Consider the following 17,224-nt stretch of genomic DNA (forward strand, 5'->3'; position numbering starts at 1 on the left):
TAAATAAAGTTGGCTTTCATTGAATGCAATTCGTGCAACACTTCGCTGCCCAGAAAGTCATCAGATGCACTCCGCGGCGTAGCCCGTTTTGATATTAAGCTGAGTCCGCCCACCCAGGCCAGTTACAACATGCGCCGGTAGCAACAAGTGCACCTATCCTCCCTGCTCAGCGGGCTAGCAGAGGGAGGGAGGGAGGTCTACCCTGTGTGTGTGGTGGGGGAGCGGCAGGCAGTGAAATTTGGGCACAACATTAAAACGAACGGCTCTCAAGTAGGACTCGGTTCCCTTCGTTCATAGCAAAGAGCTGTTCAATAGATTTGGATCGTTCGCGAACGTCACATCACTAATGGGCAGTTAGCCAGCCGCTTCTTTTCACTAGACAGGGGAAGCTTCACCGGTAGGACATAGCACGTGGGAGGATCACGCTATTCCAACCAGTTCCCCTCCCTCTGAACAGGCGCCCCTAACGACCAGGGGCCGGTTGCACCAACTGGTCTTAACTATGCCTGGTCGTAACTCCTACGTCGGTCTTAGTTAAGACCATGGACTTACGCCTGTTGCACCAACACGGCTTATGTCTGGTCTTAACTATGCTGGTCGTAGCAATGCGCGTCCATGTGAATTGCCAGGGAATGCACCCTGATTGGATGATGTTGCAAAAAATGTGCCTCGCGACCTGCTTGGAGCACTGTGCCACTACGCTCTCTCAGCCACTACTGTAAAACACCCTCCCTCCTCTCACCCTCCCTCGCTCCGGGGGAAAAATGGCGGCTATTGAGCAGACAGAGTCAGTCTGAATGAAATTGAATGTAACGTTCCCAATTCTATGTATTAACTTCTAAAAAACTAACGGCAACATTTTGGAAGGCGGGTTAGGTTAACTAGTTAGTTATAATCTAACGTCGTGCTTTCAAAGACGGCGAACTGGCGGTGTTACGACGATGACGGTCAAAAAGGTCTCCGCGGAGATCTCTGTTACAGGCAGGCTCTACGCCTCCTCCTGACGAGGCGTAGGAGTTACGCCTGGTCTTAGTGAAAATAAGGCTTAAGTCGTCTTGGTGCAACCGGCGTAGCTGTTAGGTCGTAAAGTTACGACCAACTTAGCTTAAGACCAGTGTAAGACCAGTTGGTGCAACCGGCCCCAGAGGAGGAACCAGTTCAGCTACCAGGATATTGCATGTTTTGGTGAGGGGTTCCTATATGAAGGAAACCCCCAGGGGGCACGGGGAGAACATGTACTCACAGAAAGGCCCTTTTTGATGATCCCACCTGGGCGGTGGGCACTCGAGGACATGCGGACGGGCACGCAGTCCTTCAGCGCTCACAGCATCCCAGGTGGGAATCGAACCCAGGACCTTCTAGCTGTGAGGCGACAGCGCTTACCACTGCGCCACTGTGCCCCCCGTTGAGCGTCTCTTCTAAAATTGGAGCTTTTGTATCTACACAGCAAATACAAACAGACAATTATCTTTTTATCATTGTAAAGCCACAGCATAGTAAAGAGGATATTAATATGATGTGTGTAGTTCTTCATAGATCTTTTATTTTGCTCTCAAAGTGCTTCAGATTGATGCATTTTTATTTCAAATGTTCTTCCGGGGGGGGCACAGTCCCCCCTGGACCCCCCTAGTGGGTGTGAGCCTCACACTGTGAGGTTCACCCACCACAATCTCTTTCAATCCTGTGGGAAACATGGGACTCAGTGCAGTGGTGGTGAACCTACTGAAGAGGCAGGTGTCTGTCTGCACCACATTCTACAGTGTCTTGAAGGCATTCAGCATCATCAGATTCTCTTGATAGCACAAAAAACTGTATTAGTGTTAAAATTACTGCAAAGCAGAAAAAGAAAAAGGCCTTTTCATCTACAACTCCAGGGCTGAATTTCAGTCCCAGTCCGCCCCTGCCTGCATCGTTAGACTGTCCTACATACAACTTTCAGACAGATTACTGCAAATTCTCTCTAAATAAATCTCAAAACGGCACTTTTTTACAATGTTTTGCTGTCACAGTAGTTGAAGTGTGTAAGCATCTCAGAATTATATCTCAAAAACTGAATTTTTGACAATATTTAGAATTCTGCCCTCATGTATAGCCTAAAGAGCATCGATGCTTTCGCCATCCTGGGGAACGGTGGGACAGATGCCCTTGCCATCCTGGGAAAACACACACACTTATGATGATGTCATCAGTGTTGTGACATCACTGATGATGTCATCAGTGCCCAGCACTTAAGTCACACACACAGTGACTTGAGACTTGTCCTCAAAGACTTGAGACTTGACTTGGACTTGAGATTTGGGACTTGTGAACAATCTTTATTTGTGTGTGTATTAACTTAAAGGCCGGCTTTACCGTGGGGAATATGAATATATATTAAATCTCACGCCCCTAAGGTTTTCGAATCCGTTGAAATTTTTGAAATTGGTTGTTTACTCCCAGAGATATCAACCGAAATCCACTCTGTGTGGGAGGGGGGGGGGGGGGGGGGTGGAGGGGAGGGGCGGGTGCGGGAACCCGAAATCCTACATTTCCCACAATGCACTGGGCTCGCGTGGCCTTCGTTTCCACTCCCACCCCTCAGGCATTTGGCTGATATCAAACTCCAGTAGGTGGCGGTAATGCACATATATGCTTGCCAACCGCCATAAAAGTCGAAGAAGAAGAAGGCTTCGACATAAAAAGATTTAGTAGAAGAAAAAATTAAAAAAATCAAAAAAAAATTGCCTCCAAATTGCACCAAATTTAAACAGTAGTATATATGTCGGGAGATGTCTTCATAAAAAAAAATTCATGCATTTTAAGGCATTTTCGTAGGAGTTTGATGTTGTAACTATTTCATGTAAAAATGTGTAAAATCGGGTACATTGCTCAGCGTTGATTTCGTTACTTCAACGCACCTACTACTAGATGTAAAATTTGACGAGCTTTCCAATGCCGCCAGTCCCGTGTCTGTAGGTGCTTCCGTTCCCGAGATATCTCTTGGCAAGGAGCTATGGGAAGCTAATATTAGCTACCATAGGCTAGGCGATTGAAAAAGATGGCTGCCTTTTGCTTTTCTTCGAGACCTCTGAAGGGGCGTGGAGGACCTCTAGAGGCGGGACCATGGCTCACAACACTTGTAGTTCATAGGCGCTCGACTTCCGCAAGGCGGACTCGGGCCAGATGACGCGTAACGCGTCGGCTGGCCCGAAAAATATGTGAGAGATGGTTGATATCTCTGGGAGTAAACAACCAATTTCAAAAATTTCAACGGATTCGAAAACCTTAGGGGCGTGAGATTTAATATATATTCATATTCCCCACGGTAAAGCCGTCCTTTAAGGAAATGTCTACTAATAATAATGTCAACTAATCAATGCTGATACTGCATGCATTATGATTTATGCTAATAGAGTGTGGATAATACAGTAGCCTACATGCTTTGAATCTCTTAGTTTTAGCTATGCAGTGTTCTAAACAGACTGGATGGCATGCAGCAGATGATAAAGAGACTTGAGACTTGACTTGGACTTGTGAGACTTGACTTGGACTATAGCTAAAAGACTTGAGACTTGACTTGGACTTGTGAGACTTGACTTGGACTATAGCTAAAAGACTTGAGACTTGACTTGGACTTGTGAGACTTGACTTGGACTATAGCTAAAAGACTTGAGACTTGACTTGGAATTGCAAAAGATTATGTGAGCATCTCTGTCAGTGCCCGGCCACGACCCATTGCTGCGCAGCAGCTATAATTGTTGCTTATCGTTGTGGTGGGCCGTAATGAGCAGCTTTGACTTGCATTGTGCATTGTCCATTAAGGCCCATGTAGTGGGACAGAAACAGTCACAATAGAAATACACAACAATAAGAACTATATAGGCCACACAACAGTTTATGTTTTCATATGAATACACGTGTGTGTTTGTTTGTTTGTCATGTTTATTTTGAATATGTATGTAAACAAAACAGAGACAATATACAGGGCCTTCAAAATTACACACGTTAACAAGTCGATTGAAATAGTATTATGAAATAAAGATGAAGGGGTAACAAATATAGACATATTCGAAAAGGAGTGAGAAGAAGTATAACTTATTAACTCCCACCCCTTTTCCACAATACTAAATTATTATATTTATACTTGTATAACAACACATACTATAGAAATATCCACATACAGTCAGACATACAGACATACATACGTACATACATACATACATAAAACATGTAATCTAACACCACCACCACCTTGTGAAAATCATATTTTTGTACAATATTTTAAACCGGTTTTTGTTTGGACATTGGACACGTGTGTTTGGATATTCGCTATCACTGACTGATATAAGGCAAAGAAAAGAGCGCCACCTACAGGAAATCAAACATCATCCACAGAAAATTCAACTTGGAAAAAGACAGCACAGTCCCCCCCCACAATGTTTGATTGACGTGATCTGTGGGAAGTGCAGTGCAGAAACACCACGGCAATGAGAGCTAAGACACTACACTACACACACACACACACACACACACACACACACACACACACACACACACACACACACACACACACACACACACACACACACACACACAGCTGCTTTAATAAGTCCTGTCTACTTGAGCTTACACAGCTCAGCAGTGTTAAAACACATCAGTCCAGCATGGAGAGGCTGAGTGAATGTGGTCTGGACTCTGTGGAGGAGAGTCATGGTTTCAGAGACGTTGTAGAAGGACAGAATACCTGCTCTGTGATCCAGGTACACTCCTACTCTGGAGGACAGAGGGACTGAGATGAGAGTTGTGAGACTCTTATGTGTGAACTGATAACTCCTGCTGCCACACACTAATGACCAAGACTTGTCATTGTGTCCAAATCCACTTTCATCCTCTCCTGTTCTGCTAATATCTTTATATGAGACTGCTATTCTAACATACCCGCTCCACTTCACCTCCCAGTAACAACGTCCAGTCAGACCCTCTCTACTCAGGACCTGACGGGAGTCAGTGAATCTGTCTGGGTGACCACAATATGACCGTTCTTTAATCATCCATGTTGCTTTTCTGTCCCACTCAGATAATAACAGCTGTGTGTGTGCTGTGTTTGGATCCCATGTGATCTGATGTGAATATTGTAAGAAGTCAGCTCTGGTCTTGGGCTCTGGTTGTGGCAGTAAAACATCCACTTCAGTCACTGTCAGTGAGATCTTAGGCCGTTCCTCTGTCAGAATGTCCTGTAGTTTATCTCTGACCTCTGACACAGCTGCAGTCACATCTTCAAAGTAGCGCAGAGGATGGGTATCGATCCTGGGTGAGTCTGTAGCTTCACTGAGACGTGACAGCGAGGGGTAACTGTGGAGGAAGTGGATGTGATCCTCTGTGTGTGAGAGCTGCTCCAGCTCAGTGTGTTTCCTCCTCAGCTCAGAGATCTCCTGCTTCAGCTTCTCCTGAAGTTCTTCAGCCCGACTCGCTTCCTCTTTCTGCTGGGATCTGATCTGCTGCTTCACCTCAGAGCTTCTCTTCTGAATGAGACGGACCAGCTCAGTGAAGATCTTCTCACTGTCCATCACTGCTTTATCAGCAGAGAGATTCATGGCCTTCAGGTTCTGTTGTAGCACCTTCACGTCTTTCTCTCTGCCCTGGAGTCTCTTCTGGATTTTTTGCCGATTCACCCCGAGCTCTTTCTGCCTCTCTGTCCTCTCTGCGGCAGCTGAGACTGTGTCGTGGCCCTTATGTTTGTCCACGGAGCAGAGATAACAGATACACTGCTGATCAGTACGGCAGAACATCTTCATCACCTCGTCGTGACGAGAGCAGATGTTCTCCTGAAGCTTCACGGTGGCTTCCACCAGCCTGTGTTTCTTTAGTGGAGCTGCATCATAGTGAGGCTGGAGGTGCTGCTCACAGTAAGAGGCCAGACACACCAGACAGGACTTGAGGGCTTTCAGCTTTCTCCCAGTGCAGACATCACAACCCACATCTCCAGGTCCAGCATAGCAGCGATCAGGAGGAGCAGCTTGGAGTCCGGTCTTCCTCAGGTCCTCCACCAACTCTGCTAACATGGTGTTTTTCATCAGGACAGGCCTCGGTGTGAAGCTCTGTCTGCACTGGGGGCAGCTGTGGATTTTCTTTTCTTTTTTTCTTTTCTTCTGATCCTCTTCCTTCCAGCAGTCTTTAATACAGCTCATGCAGTAGCTGTGCCCACAGGGAATAGTCACTGGATCCTTCAGTAGATCCAGACAGATCGAACAGCACCATTTTCCCCCGTCCAGCTGAATTCCTTGCTGCGCCATTTCACTTCTCAGTGACAGTGAGTCAGATAGTTTCACTTCCTCTGAACTGAAACAAGCTGGGCTCTGCTCCAAACCAAACCTCTGTTGTTGTCTTCATGTTCATGTGCTGATCTGCAGTGAATGGGCTGGTCAGCTCTTGCACTTCACAGCATGTTTACACCCATCTTTAAACTGGCAGATCTGTGAAAGGGGAGGAACAGGAAATATGTGGAGAGAATAGAACTGGCTGTGTTTGAGACCGGGCAGAAGAGGGAGGGGTGATCAGGCTTTGCTTTATTCCAGGAAGAGGAGTGTTAAATACAAACAGCAATCAATCTCTCTCCCCCCTTATCCCTGCAACATTTCAATATAAAGTTCCAAAGCTTTGGAAGTGGCTTGTGTAAATTAACAATTTAGAATGGTTCGCTCTCTCTCTTTCTCTCTCTCTCTCACACAGACACACACACACACACGCACACACACACACACACACGTTTGTGAGCGATTTTTTACGTAGCTGTAATAGAATAATGAGTGAATAATGCGCGCGTGTATGTATAAAGATGTACAAAGATGGACTTGTGTTACATTATACCTGGAACCTGAACAAAGTTTGTTAAACTCCTCTGTAAATCATCCCACTCTGTTGTAAATGTCCTCATAGGCAAAGGTGCATTTCTCACATGTTGCCTCTTTTTGATGTTTTGTATTATCTGATGTAAAAGCTCCTATGTCAGGGAATGTTATGTTCTGCAAAATAATATAAAAAGTACATTAAAAAAAGAATTGAATAACTATCAATGTTAAACTGTAATCAACCATCAGCAATCAGCAATGTTACTGTTTTATGTTTTTACGTTATGTGTTTGGACCCCAGGAAGAGTAGTCTCACCTTGGTGCAGACTAATGGGGATCCACAATAAACAATAAACAATAAACCAATTGTACCACATGTTGTCTTTTTTGTTTCTTTTTGTGATTTTAGTCTGTAATGTGATTGTGATTGAAGAATGCACCTGCCTGGGCATCTGGGTATAGTGTGGAGGTCAAAACCCTCGCCTACCATCGTGGAGACCCGCGTTCACTTCCCGGCAGCGGTACCTCCAGCTTGGTCAGTACGTTCCTACAGACACAATTGGCCGTGTCTGCGGGTGGGAAGCCGTGGCGTATGAGTCCTGGTCACTGCACTAGTGCCTCCTCTGGTCGGCCAGGGCGCCTGCTCCGAGTGGAGGAGAACTGGGGGGAATAGTGTGATCCACCCACACGCTAATATGTCCTGCTGGTGAAACTCCTCACTGTCAGGTGAAAAGAAGCGGCTGGCTACTGCACATGTATCAGAGGAAGCATGTGCTATAGTCTACAACTCCCAGATCGACAGAGGGCGTGGAGCAGCGACCAGGACAGCGAGGGGAATTGGCCAAGTACAATTGGGGAGAAAAAATATATATATAATAAGGATGTACCTGTCTAATGTGCACAACTGCAAAAGATAATATTACAGTACGATTTATCTCCCATTGAAATTGTCTTTGTGGTGTTCCTACAGTGCCTTGCAACTTGTGGAACCATCTCATCCTCAGTTGGGACACAGTATGTCCCGAGCAGTAATAATAGCACAAGATGGCAAAGACAGTTCTAGTTCCAAGTGGCTAAGAAGCTGTGGCTCTGTCCATCATTTGCTGTGGTTGAAGCTCTCTTGTATTGTTGTCTTTCAGAGTTTTGCCCTCAGAGATTGAAGGGAAATACAAGATAGCTGAGTGCTACACCATCCTGAAACTGGACAAAGATGTTACTGCAGTGCTTGATGGGATTCCTTCCAGACAGAGAACTCTGAAGGTAGGCTGCCTAACCCTACCCTGATCTTCATTCACTCTGTGCCTTTTTAGAATATGCCCATCGATATCTGACAATCCAGAGCTGCACAATGAATCATATGTACATCACAATGGTATGTTTCCATGGTTACTGATGTGTTGGTAATATTGAAGTATTTGTTATACTGTAGTTCCAATTTCCATTTACATCCAAACAAACCAGGGCTAACCAAGCCCCAATAGAGGAGATTAATAAAGTAGCTACCAAGAATGAGCTAGTTTGAGCTGATTGTGTTCTGTGTTTGTTTATTTGTATCTAATGGAATAGGGGTCCATGCCATGGCTCTATTATGTGCCATCACTGCTGGGCTTTCAGCTGGTGGATGCTGCCCTCTAGTGGCCATATTGGAGGTCCACAGCTCATGTCAACAATGCTAGAGAACTAACTAACTTCCACTTTCATTGCAACATGTCCAGGGGATGAACTAAAAGGGTGATTATAGCAAATAGACTGCTCGGGGTCACGTGACCACAGTTTCAAACTTAAATAGACTGCTCAAGGTCACGTGACCACAGTTTCAAACTTAAATAGACTGCTCGAGGTCACGTGACCACAGTTTCAAACTTAAATAGACTGCTCGAGGTCACGTGACCACAGTTTCAAACTTAAATAGACTGCTCGAGGTCACGTGACCACAGTTTCAAACTTAAATAGACTGCTCGAGGTCACGTGACCACAGTTTCAAACTTAAATAGACTGCTCGAGGTCACGTGACCACAGTTTCAAACTTAAATAGACTGCTCAAGGTCACGTGACCACAGTTTCAAACTTAAATAGACTGCTCGAGGTCACGTGACCACAGTTTCAAACTTAAATAGACTGCTCGAGGTCACGGGACCACAGTTTCAAACTTAAATAGACTGCTCGAGGTCACGTGACCACAGTTTCAAACTTAAATAGACTGCTCGAGGTCACGTGACCACAGTTTCAAACTTAAATAGACTGCTCGAGGTCACGTGACCACAGTTTCAAACTTAAATAGACTGCTCGAGGTCACGTGACCACAGTTTCAAACTTAAATAGACTGCTCGAGGTCACGTGACCACAGTTTCAAACTTAAATAGACTGCTCGAGGTCACGTGACCACAGTTTCAAACTTAAATAGACTGCTCGAGGTCACGGGACCACAGTTTCAAACTTAAATAGACTGCTCGAGGTCACGTGACCACAGTTTCAAACTTAAATAGACTGCTCGAGGTCACGTGACCACAGTTTCAAACTTAAATAGACTGCTCGAGGTCACGTGACCACAGTTTCAAACTTAGACTGCTTGAGGTCATGTGACCACAGTTTCATATTTAAATAGACTGCAACAAAGTAAGGGGGGGGGGGGGGGTTTCATAATTTTAGGGGCAAGGCCATGTGGCCTTCAGGGTCACAAATTTATTTTTATGGCATAATCGTGCATTCCTTTATAACTGGGAACTGGTAATCTTACCGGTTCAAAGTTCATGAGCTGGGACGTGACGTCACTAGAGCTGGTATTTCCCATTCCAAACTCGTAGGAGCCTCAGCAGCCCCAACCTCAAAAATCCAATATGGCTGCACCGCGCAACAACAGTATAACAACAGTTATAATCGTATAAATGCTTTTTAGCACATCTGTCTTGTTTGTGTCTCGTTAAATCAGCTGTACACACAGCACAGCCTACTTCCATCTGTGTGGACATGAGGCTGCAGTGTTTGTATGCGCAAAATGCCACGAAATGCCTTGTTATCAACTGTTATTGCTAACAATGGCTAGCGAGTGGATCTGACCAGTGAACAGTGAACTTCCCAGCTCAACTTTTCTGCAAATGGAACGCTAACAAAACGGATGTGACGTCATTTAGCCTCCACATCCCAGTTATTTTGCGATAAAGGAACGCACGATAAGGCCACATGCCAGGGCACAAAGACAATTGCTCTATTGACATTGTGAAGAGCGATTATTTTGAAATGTGTGTTAAAAGGTTCCCCTTAAAAAGTGTCTTTCAATGCAGAGCAGCAGTTAAAGGCTTGAATAATGTTCTTACCAAATGATCACAGAAAACACAGATATCATTTCAAAGTGCAAGTTTAATAATTTCTCTGTTAATCTTAACAAATAAATAATCTGTTTCAACTTTAAGTTTAAACTTAAAATTCCTAAACTTTTTTGGTGTTTCAAAAGAGAACATGTGTAAACACGTGTGTCTGTAAAGGTGACAACTGGAACATATCAACCCCCGATGTTAAAGTCTTATTTTCTACATTCATGCAAGTGTTATGTAGGCTACAGTATGTACTTCCTGGAATGAATCAGAAGACATATTTTATTCATTCCTGGGGATTTTTTTAAATTGATCTTTGCAAACATTCACTTTGATCACACACTCAATCACTAAAGCCTGGTAACACACACACACACACACACACACACACACACACACACACACACACACACACACACAGACACACACACACACACACACACACACACACACACACACACACTCACACACACAATGAGAGCTAAGTACCAAAGATGGAGAGAGAAAAAGAAGGTAAAACACAGAATCTAAATGAAAAAAGGCTCGCAACACAAGTTTAAATAGCTCCCATGGACAACATTTATTAGGACAAACAGTTTCGGCCTGGTTCGGGCCTTCGTCAGTGTCAAAGTGAAAAATACATACAAAAGGAAGTGCTTAAATAGCTTTTTCATGGGTCATTGTCTCCGCCTAGTGGTGTGGAGGCAGACCCAGGTACAATCTTCAGAGGAGTTTCACAAAGCATAAATCACAGTCTAAGGAAAAGCAAAATGGTGCCAGAGCCTATTCAGCTCTCCAAATAAAACTCAACAACATATAATAGCTGTTAGTAATCATTGTATAGTAGATCTATAGAGTATAGATAGAATAGACAGAGATTTGAACATATTATTTAGAATTGGACGCTATCAGAGTCAGCTGGGCTCTCTAAGTATCTCACAGAGAATGTTCATTTATACAGTTTTGTATCAAAAGGACAAAAATAGATAAAAGGCAAAAACAACTGGGATATGAGTGTGCAGCACAGAGGCCTCACAAGTAAGGCCTGACATCAAAGTCTTCAATGAGTCCAGTAGGTGCCATGGTGCCTAAAAAAATCCAAGATGGCTGCTCCGCGCAACAATTAAGCAATATCACACGAGAGGGAGTGCATTGTTGGCTAATATTGGCACTGCTGTGATTCGGTCGCAGGCACGAGGCCGCAGGCCGAGTGCCGTAGATAATCACAGCAGTGCCAATATTAGCCAACAATGCACGACCTCGAGTGTGATATTGCTTTTATACAACAGTTCTATTAAACAAAGCTGATTAAAAAAAATGACAAAAAGCTGAGAAAATAGATGATTTCTGTATTTATTCCTCCGCCAACAAAAATAGTCCCCCCAGCTTTCCCTTTGCAGAAAATGTAGCCTAATCAGCCTAATAACTGCAGGCTGTCTACTTTTTGTCATACACATTGATTTGCACGTTTCCATTTATTGTACAGCCAGTGAAGAGAACAGAGTCTGGTGACGGCATGGTTGACTGTCGCTTTGCAGGAGGCATGTCGGATACCGAGGATGAGCTTGTTTGATCTGACAGTATGTTGCTCCACCTTTTCCTGCTCTCCGTGGATGGTCGCCAATAACTTTTTAACGAGCTTTCAGACCTGCAAGACAAAAATGTGTGGCGAAGTATCACTAATCACCGTCCTCGTTGAATTCAGCATCCTGCATTAAATTCCATGAACGGCTGAGAGGCGGCTCGTTGATATGGCGATTTAAACCAGCGCGAAGCCCAAGGTAACCGCTTATCCCATATAGCTCTCCTTTGTTCGTCCGTACCGATCCATAAAACTGCCTCAAAACAGTATTCAGCTCTGTCTTCTCAATTGACTGGAAGTTGATGGTCATAGTTTTTGAACGTAGCCAAGTTTGAAAGCAGTTCACAGCCCAGACTGTTTGCTTCACAGTGTATGCTTCGTTTTTGTTTTTCTCCAAATCGTCAAGTTCTGCAGGTGAAATATGAGCAAACCTGGAGGTTTCCGCAGAAGAATGTTGCTCCCCCTCGTCCTCTTCTGACGAGCATTCATAGTTTAAGTCAAAAGTTATGTTAGCAAAAAAATCCATCTTTGCGCTCTCGGTTACGCTTTGAATGACGTTCAATGTAACGTGGCTGGTGTTTGTTTTGTTGATTAGAGCAGCTGTGAAGCGGAGTGATATAGCCTACCCTACACACAGTGAAGCGCCAGTGCATTATCGTGAAATATAGGCACTCGTAAGATCCCTCTTGTCCAATCAAATTGCTCGGCCGGAACTACCTGATGTATAACAGTAGTTATAATCGTATAAATGCTATTTAGCACTTCTGTCTTGTTTGTGTCTCATTAAATCAGCTGTACACACAGCACTGCCTAACTTCTATCTGTGTGGACATGAGGCTGCAGTGTTTGTATGTGCAAAATGCCACGATATGCCATGTTATCAACTGTTATTGCTAACAATGGCTAGCCTGGCTAGCGAGTGGATCCGACCAGTGAACAGTGAACTTCCCAGCTCAACTTTTCTGCAAATGGAATGCTAACAAAACGGATCTGACGTAATTTAGCCTCCACATCCCAGTTCTTTTGCGATAAAGGAACGCACGATTATTGTACAATGGTAATAGTGAGAACAGCCCGTGAAAAGTCGGAATGAAACGCTATTATGTGCAGTAGCCTACTGAGTGCGCTTTCACTCTCAAACGACCGTACATCAGCACATGAATGAATCACCAAACTTGTTTTTACTGAAAGCCGTTTCAGTTCTCAGCCCTGATAGCCTACTCTGTGCTGCTTTTAATCTCTCTCAATCATGCTCTCAACACAACACATTTACTTGTTGAAATGACTAAAAACGAACAGTTGCAAATCAAAGTTTAGCCTACCACATGGGTCAAGAAATGTGGTGAAAACACAGCTCAGTGTTCAGGGCCTCAGTGGCTCGAAAGCGGCCATGTTTGGAGAAAAGCCGTGCGGAGGTCGGGCAGGGAGAGAAATCTTCAGGTACACGGTGGGCGCCCTACGGAGGTAGCGCCCAACACATTGATGTCATTTTACGCGCCCGGCCCTCGCTCCACCCCTGCGCCCTTCACGGCATGGTGAGTATAAAGGAGGCTTTACCTGCTCTGCTGTGAAGAGCGGCTCCTCGCTGAGGCAGGAGACGATGATGGAGTGCATGTCCAGCTGCTCCCTCAGCCCCTCCTCGTCCGACAGCTCCGTGGCTCCATCACTCGCTCTCTGCCAAAGAGGATGGGGGAGATTTAATCAAAACCCTGAAGCTAGCACAATGAATATTTGAGATTTGTGGGATGAACTGAAAGGGCAGGAGAGGAGGGGTTGGATAGGAGGGGTAAATTAAAACATTATATATGAGGCATGGAAGGGAGGGGTGTAGTCCAACACACCGGTTTCTCTTCCAGGTTGAACATGAGGATGTGGAGGGAGCGTGTTCGAGACTGTTTCCAGTCCACCGCCATCATCTTCCCATAGTTGTCCGTTAAGGCGTTCCAGATTCTGTGGGGGGAAAGAAAGAACACAGCTCATGTCTTTTCCAACTTCTGACACCTGAAACATTGCATTTCCTTTCATTTCTTCACAATAAAATGCTTTTCACTAGTTTGTCAGTGGAAAGCTTTTTTTTTTGTTGCTTTTTTACCCCTCAATTTAATTTTTTTAGAACACAAAAAAACGAACACACTCAGATACAGGAAAAGAAAAGAAATAAAGAAAAAACATACATACACTCCAAAATTACAACACAGTGCCACCAGTTACATACAGAGCTTATGTGCTTGTAAATGTGCTTAGCCTATATATATATATATATATATATATATATATATATATATATATATATATATATTATAAAATGGCTCTCTCAAATCAAGCAATCTGATTGGTTCACAGCCATTGTATAATTCCAGTAACCGAGTTCAATAACCCATGGCCATGGGTTATTGGTTGCCATGGCAACTCTCTTACTAAGAGAGTAATAATAAGGCGTACCTCAAATGACAAGGTAGAAAAAAAATTGCGGAGACAGCTGTCAGATCCTTGTGAATCGATCTTCGCTTATAACTTTACTAATACTTCGCAGAAAATGATATTTTGTACAAGAATAGATGCGGGCTAATGTCTTCTTTGCAAAAGAAAGGCTGTTAACTCCGCATTTAACCCCGTAACGTTAGTTGGTGTCGGGCAAGCCCTGAGAATGCAACGCTGCGCTCGAGCTGCCTGGGTTTCCAGAAAGCTCTCAGTCAAGCGCCAGGATTGGCCAATGTCAACTTCAGTCTCCAGAACGATCCAATCAAATCACCCGCAGGTCTATCTTCTTGCTAGAGGTCCCGCCTTACAGTAGTGTTTCAACTGACTCTCAGAATACCATGCCAGTCGGACTTATAGTGTTATTATTATTATATTATTATACTTGGAACCCTTTTATAAAAGCAATATAGCACTCGAGCAGCGTGTGTTGTGGAATATATCCCCCTGCTCAGTTGTTATCCCACTCGGCCTGCGGCCTCGTGGGATAACAACTGATCAGGCGGATATATTCACCACAACACACTTGCTCTCGTGATATATTGCTTAAATATATATATATATATATATATATATACAATACAGATAGATAGATAGATATATAAAGCCCACTGGATAATTGCAGGATAGCGCCTCCTGTGGAGACACTGCCACACAACTCATGGCTTTGTTTACATGGGGATTTACGGTTACCCCATAGTTATAAGCTGTTGATGAAATGCTGTTAATGCCTTTTGAAACTGTAACAACTTTGTCATGACAAGAGAAGAGATGGCTCAATCATACCCTGTGTGTGTGTGTGTGTGTGTGTGTGTGTGTGTGTGTGTGTGTGTGTGTGTGTGTGTGTGTGTGTGTGTGTGTGTGTGTGTGTGTGTGTGTGTGTGTGTGTGTGTGTGTGTGTGTGTGTGTGTGTGTGTGTGGGCAGTTACATCTTGTAATTGAGCAGTCAGGCTCTTTGGTGCTGATGATAGTTAGGGAGCCTCATTTTAACCCTAGAACACTAACGTCGGGTGATTTTCACCCGGACAATTGAATTCACGTTATTTTCATTGTCTTGCTGCTGTCTGAGGTGGGCGGGTCCTTAGGTACCTTCAGGATGCTCACTGACGTCATTGAATGTAGGTTTGTTTCCCTGCTCCCATTCATGTTTTTTTCTACCGGCTACGTGTTCGGGTGATTTTCACCCGACGTTAGTGATAGAGGGTAAAATATCTTCGGGTTAGGGGTATTGTGCTGACTTTTTTTTTTTTTTCACCACACAAGTCCCATGAATGGGTGGGGTGGACCGAAGGAGAAGTTGGGAGCTCCTGTTTTTTTTGTTTTTGTTTTTGGGGGGGGGGATTTTTTTATAACGATTACCTCATTTTTCCCGAATTTGACATATTTTTTATAGTGTCCCCCATAATAAACTTTTTTGTGTTTTTTGTGATATTTCACTTTTAAAAACAAAAGAAGAGTAACTCATGTATTGTTTAAGATATTTTGATGAGAAGTATGTTTTATGGGGTACATTGCATTAGCCTAGGTAAACCCAGCCCCCACGTGATCTGCTCTGAGAGTTCCCAGTCACTAGTGACTGAGAACAGGTCTGAGAGCAGATCACGTGGAGGCTGGGTTCACCCAGGCTAACATTGCATCGGGTGAAATACACCCGACGTTAGTGATGGTGTGACTTTAAATCACGTTTGTGTTCTAGGGTTAAATAATCATCCAGCAGCAGCCTGCTGCCCTGAACCTTTATAGCCACAAAGCCTCTTCCTGGGCATAATCCAGATCTACTGGGAAGATTAGCAGCACTCCATACAGCCATGTAACTGTATTAAGCTGCTTTAGAGGTATATTAAAGCGGGCAATGTCATGATAAATGCCACATAGAGAGGCCTAGTCTCTATGTATGTTGCCGCTGACGCTGCTATCTGATACATGATCACAATTGTGACAAATGCCGCCCGCTCCCGGACCCGTCACGGTCTACCGAGCAGGCAGGCTAATAATAATAATACACTGAACACTCACTCGTCCTCCTCCAGCACAGAGTCCTCGGTGATCAGACCCAGGGGAGCGGTGCTGCTGTCCGTGTCGCCGGTGATCAGACCCAGGGGAGCGGTGCTGCTGTCCGTGTCGCCGGTGATCAGACCCAGGGGAGCAACATCATCAGCGCTGCAATTAGATGCATCTCATTTATTTTCCCGTAGACATTTCGTAAAATACTTATACGAGGGATCAGCCGAGCAGCATTTTGGTAAACAAACTACCCCTATCCGGCGCTGTAAACGGCGGAACGAAAAGCGTACACCCACCAACTGTTATGGGGTTAAACCCCCCTCTAGAGTCATGTTGTAATGGTACGTCCCAGCAGCAACCAGGAAGTGTGTGTATGTTGTGTCCAAAGTAACGTTAGCACTAGCAGTAGCATACTAGCCTATTTCCCGTTTATAATACTTTAAGAAGTTTAATTTACAAACAGAAGACTCGTATGTGCGGACGATATTATCACGAATATATGAAGTGGAACCAGGGCTCCGTTGATCAGAGGAAGAAGACTCACTGGACTCAGATGAATGGTTTAGCTAGCTGTGAAGCTAACGTTAGCTGTGAAGCTATTGGAGCTTTGAGGGAGGTTTGTCAGTAAAGTTCAGGAGGAAAAGTTCCTGTCACTGTGTGAAAATTAAAATGTCTAAAGTCCAGAAGCTGAGAGCTGTGGTGAAGCAGCACCTAACTGCGGGTGATGAAGATAAACTGCTGGACGCTGTGCGGTTACGGAGAGAAGCCTTGCCTCCAGACCTCCAGCAGCTGTTAGTTCCCGCTGAGCAGCAGGAGTGGAGCCCCAGTCTCGACCAGGAGGACCCAGAGCCCCCACACATTAAAGAGGAACCCCGGACCAGTCAGGAGGGAGAGCAGCTTCAGGAGGGACCAGAGCCCCCAGACATTAAAGAGGAACAGGAGGAACTCTGGATCAGTCAGGAGGGAGAGCAGCTTCAGGAGGGACCAGAGCCCCCAGACATTAAAGAGGAACAGGAGGAACT

General features: G+C 44.6%; 1 protein-coding gene and 1 long non-coding RNA gene across 2 annotated transcripts; both read right to left on the bottom strand.

The window, feature by feature from the left end:
- Positions 1 to 3,925: 3,925 nt before the first annotated feature.
- On the bottom strand, positions 3,926 to 6,287 carry LOC310800155 (tripartite motif-containing protein 16-like). The gene has a single exon (XM_083662742.1). It carries the CDS (start codon positions 6,270 to 6,272, stop codon positions 4,596 to 4,598), a length of 1,677 nt encoding a protein of 558 aa, XP_083518868.1. The 5' UTR covers positions 6,273 to 6,287; the 3' UTR covers positions 3,926 to 4,595.
- Positions 6,288 to 11,384: 5,097 nt separating this feature from the next.
- LOC310800157 lies at positions 11,385 to 16,444 on the bottom strand. The gene is made up of 4 exons (XR_014553854.1): positions 16,215 to 16,444; positions 13,562 to 13,670; positions 13,278 to 13,394; positions 11,385 to 11,786 (listed from the first exon to the last, which is right to left on the bottom strand). It is a non-coding gene; the product is annotated as an uncharacterized lncRNA (long non-coding RNA).
- Positions 16,445 to 17,224: the final 780 nt, after the last annotated feature.

The sequence above is a fragment of the Poromitra crassiceps genome, assembly GCF_964638095.1.
Source record: "Poromitra crassiceps genome assembly, chromosome: 29".
Taxonomy (NCBI): domain Eukaryota; kingdom Metazoa; phylum Chordata; class Actinopteri; order Beryciformes; family Melamphaidae; genus Poromitra; species Poromitra crassiceps.

Bases quoted from the DNA above. Each gene is read 5' to 3' on its own strand.
- LOC310800155 (XM_083662742.1), bottom strand. From the start codon at position 6,272: ATGGCGCAGCAAGGAATTCAGCTGGACGGGGGAAAATGGTGCTGTTCG.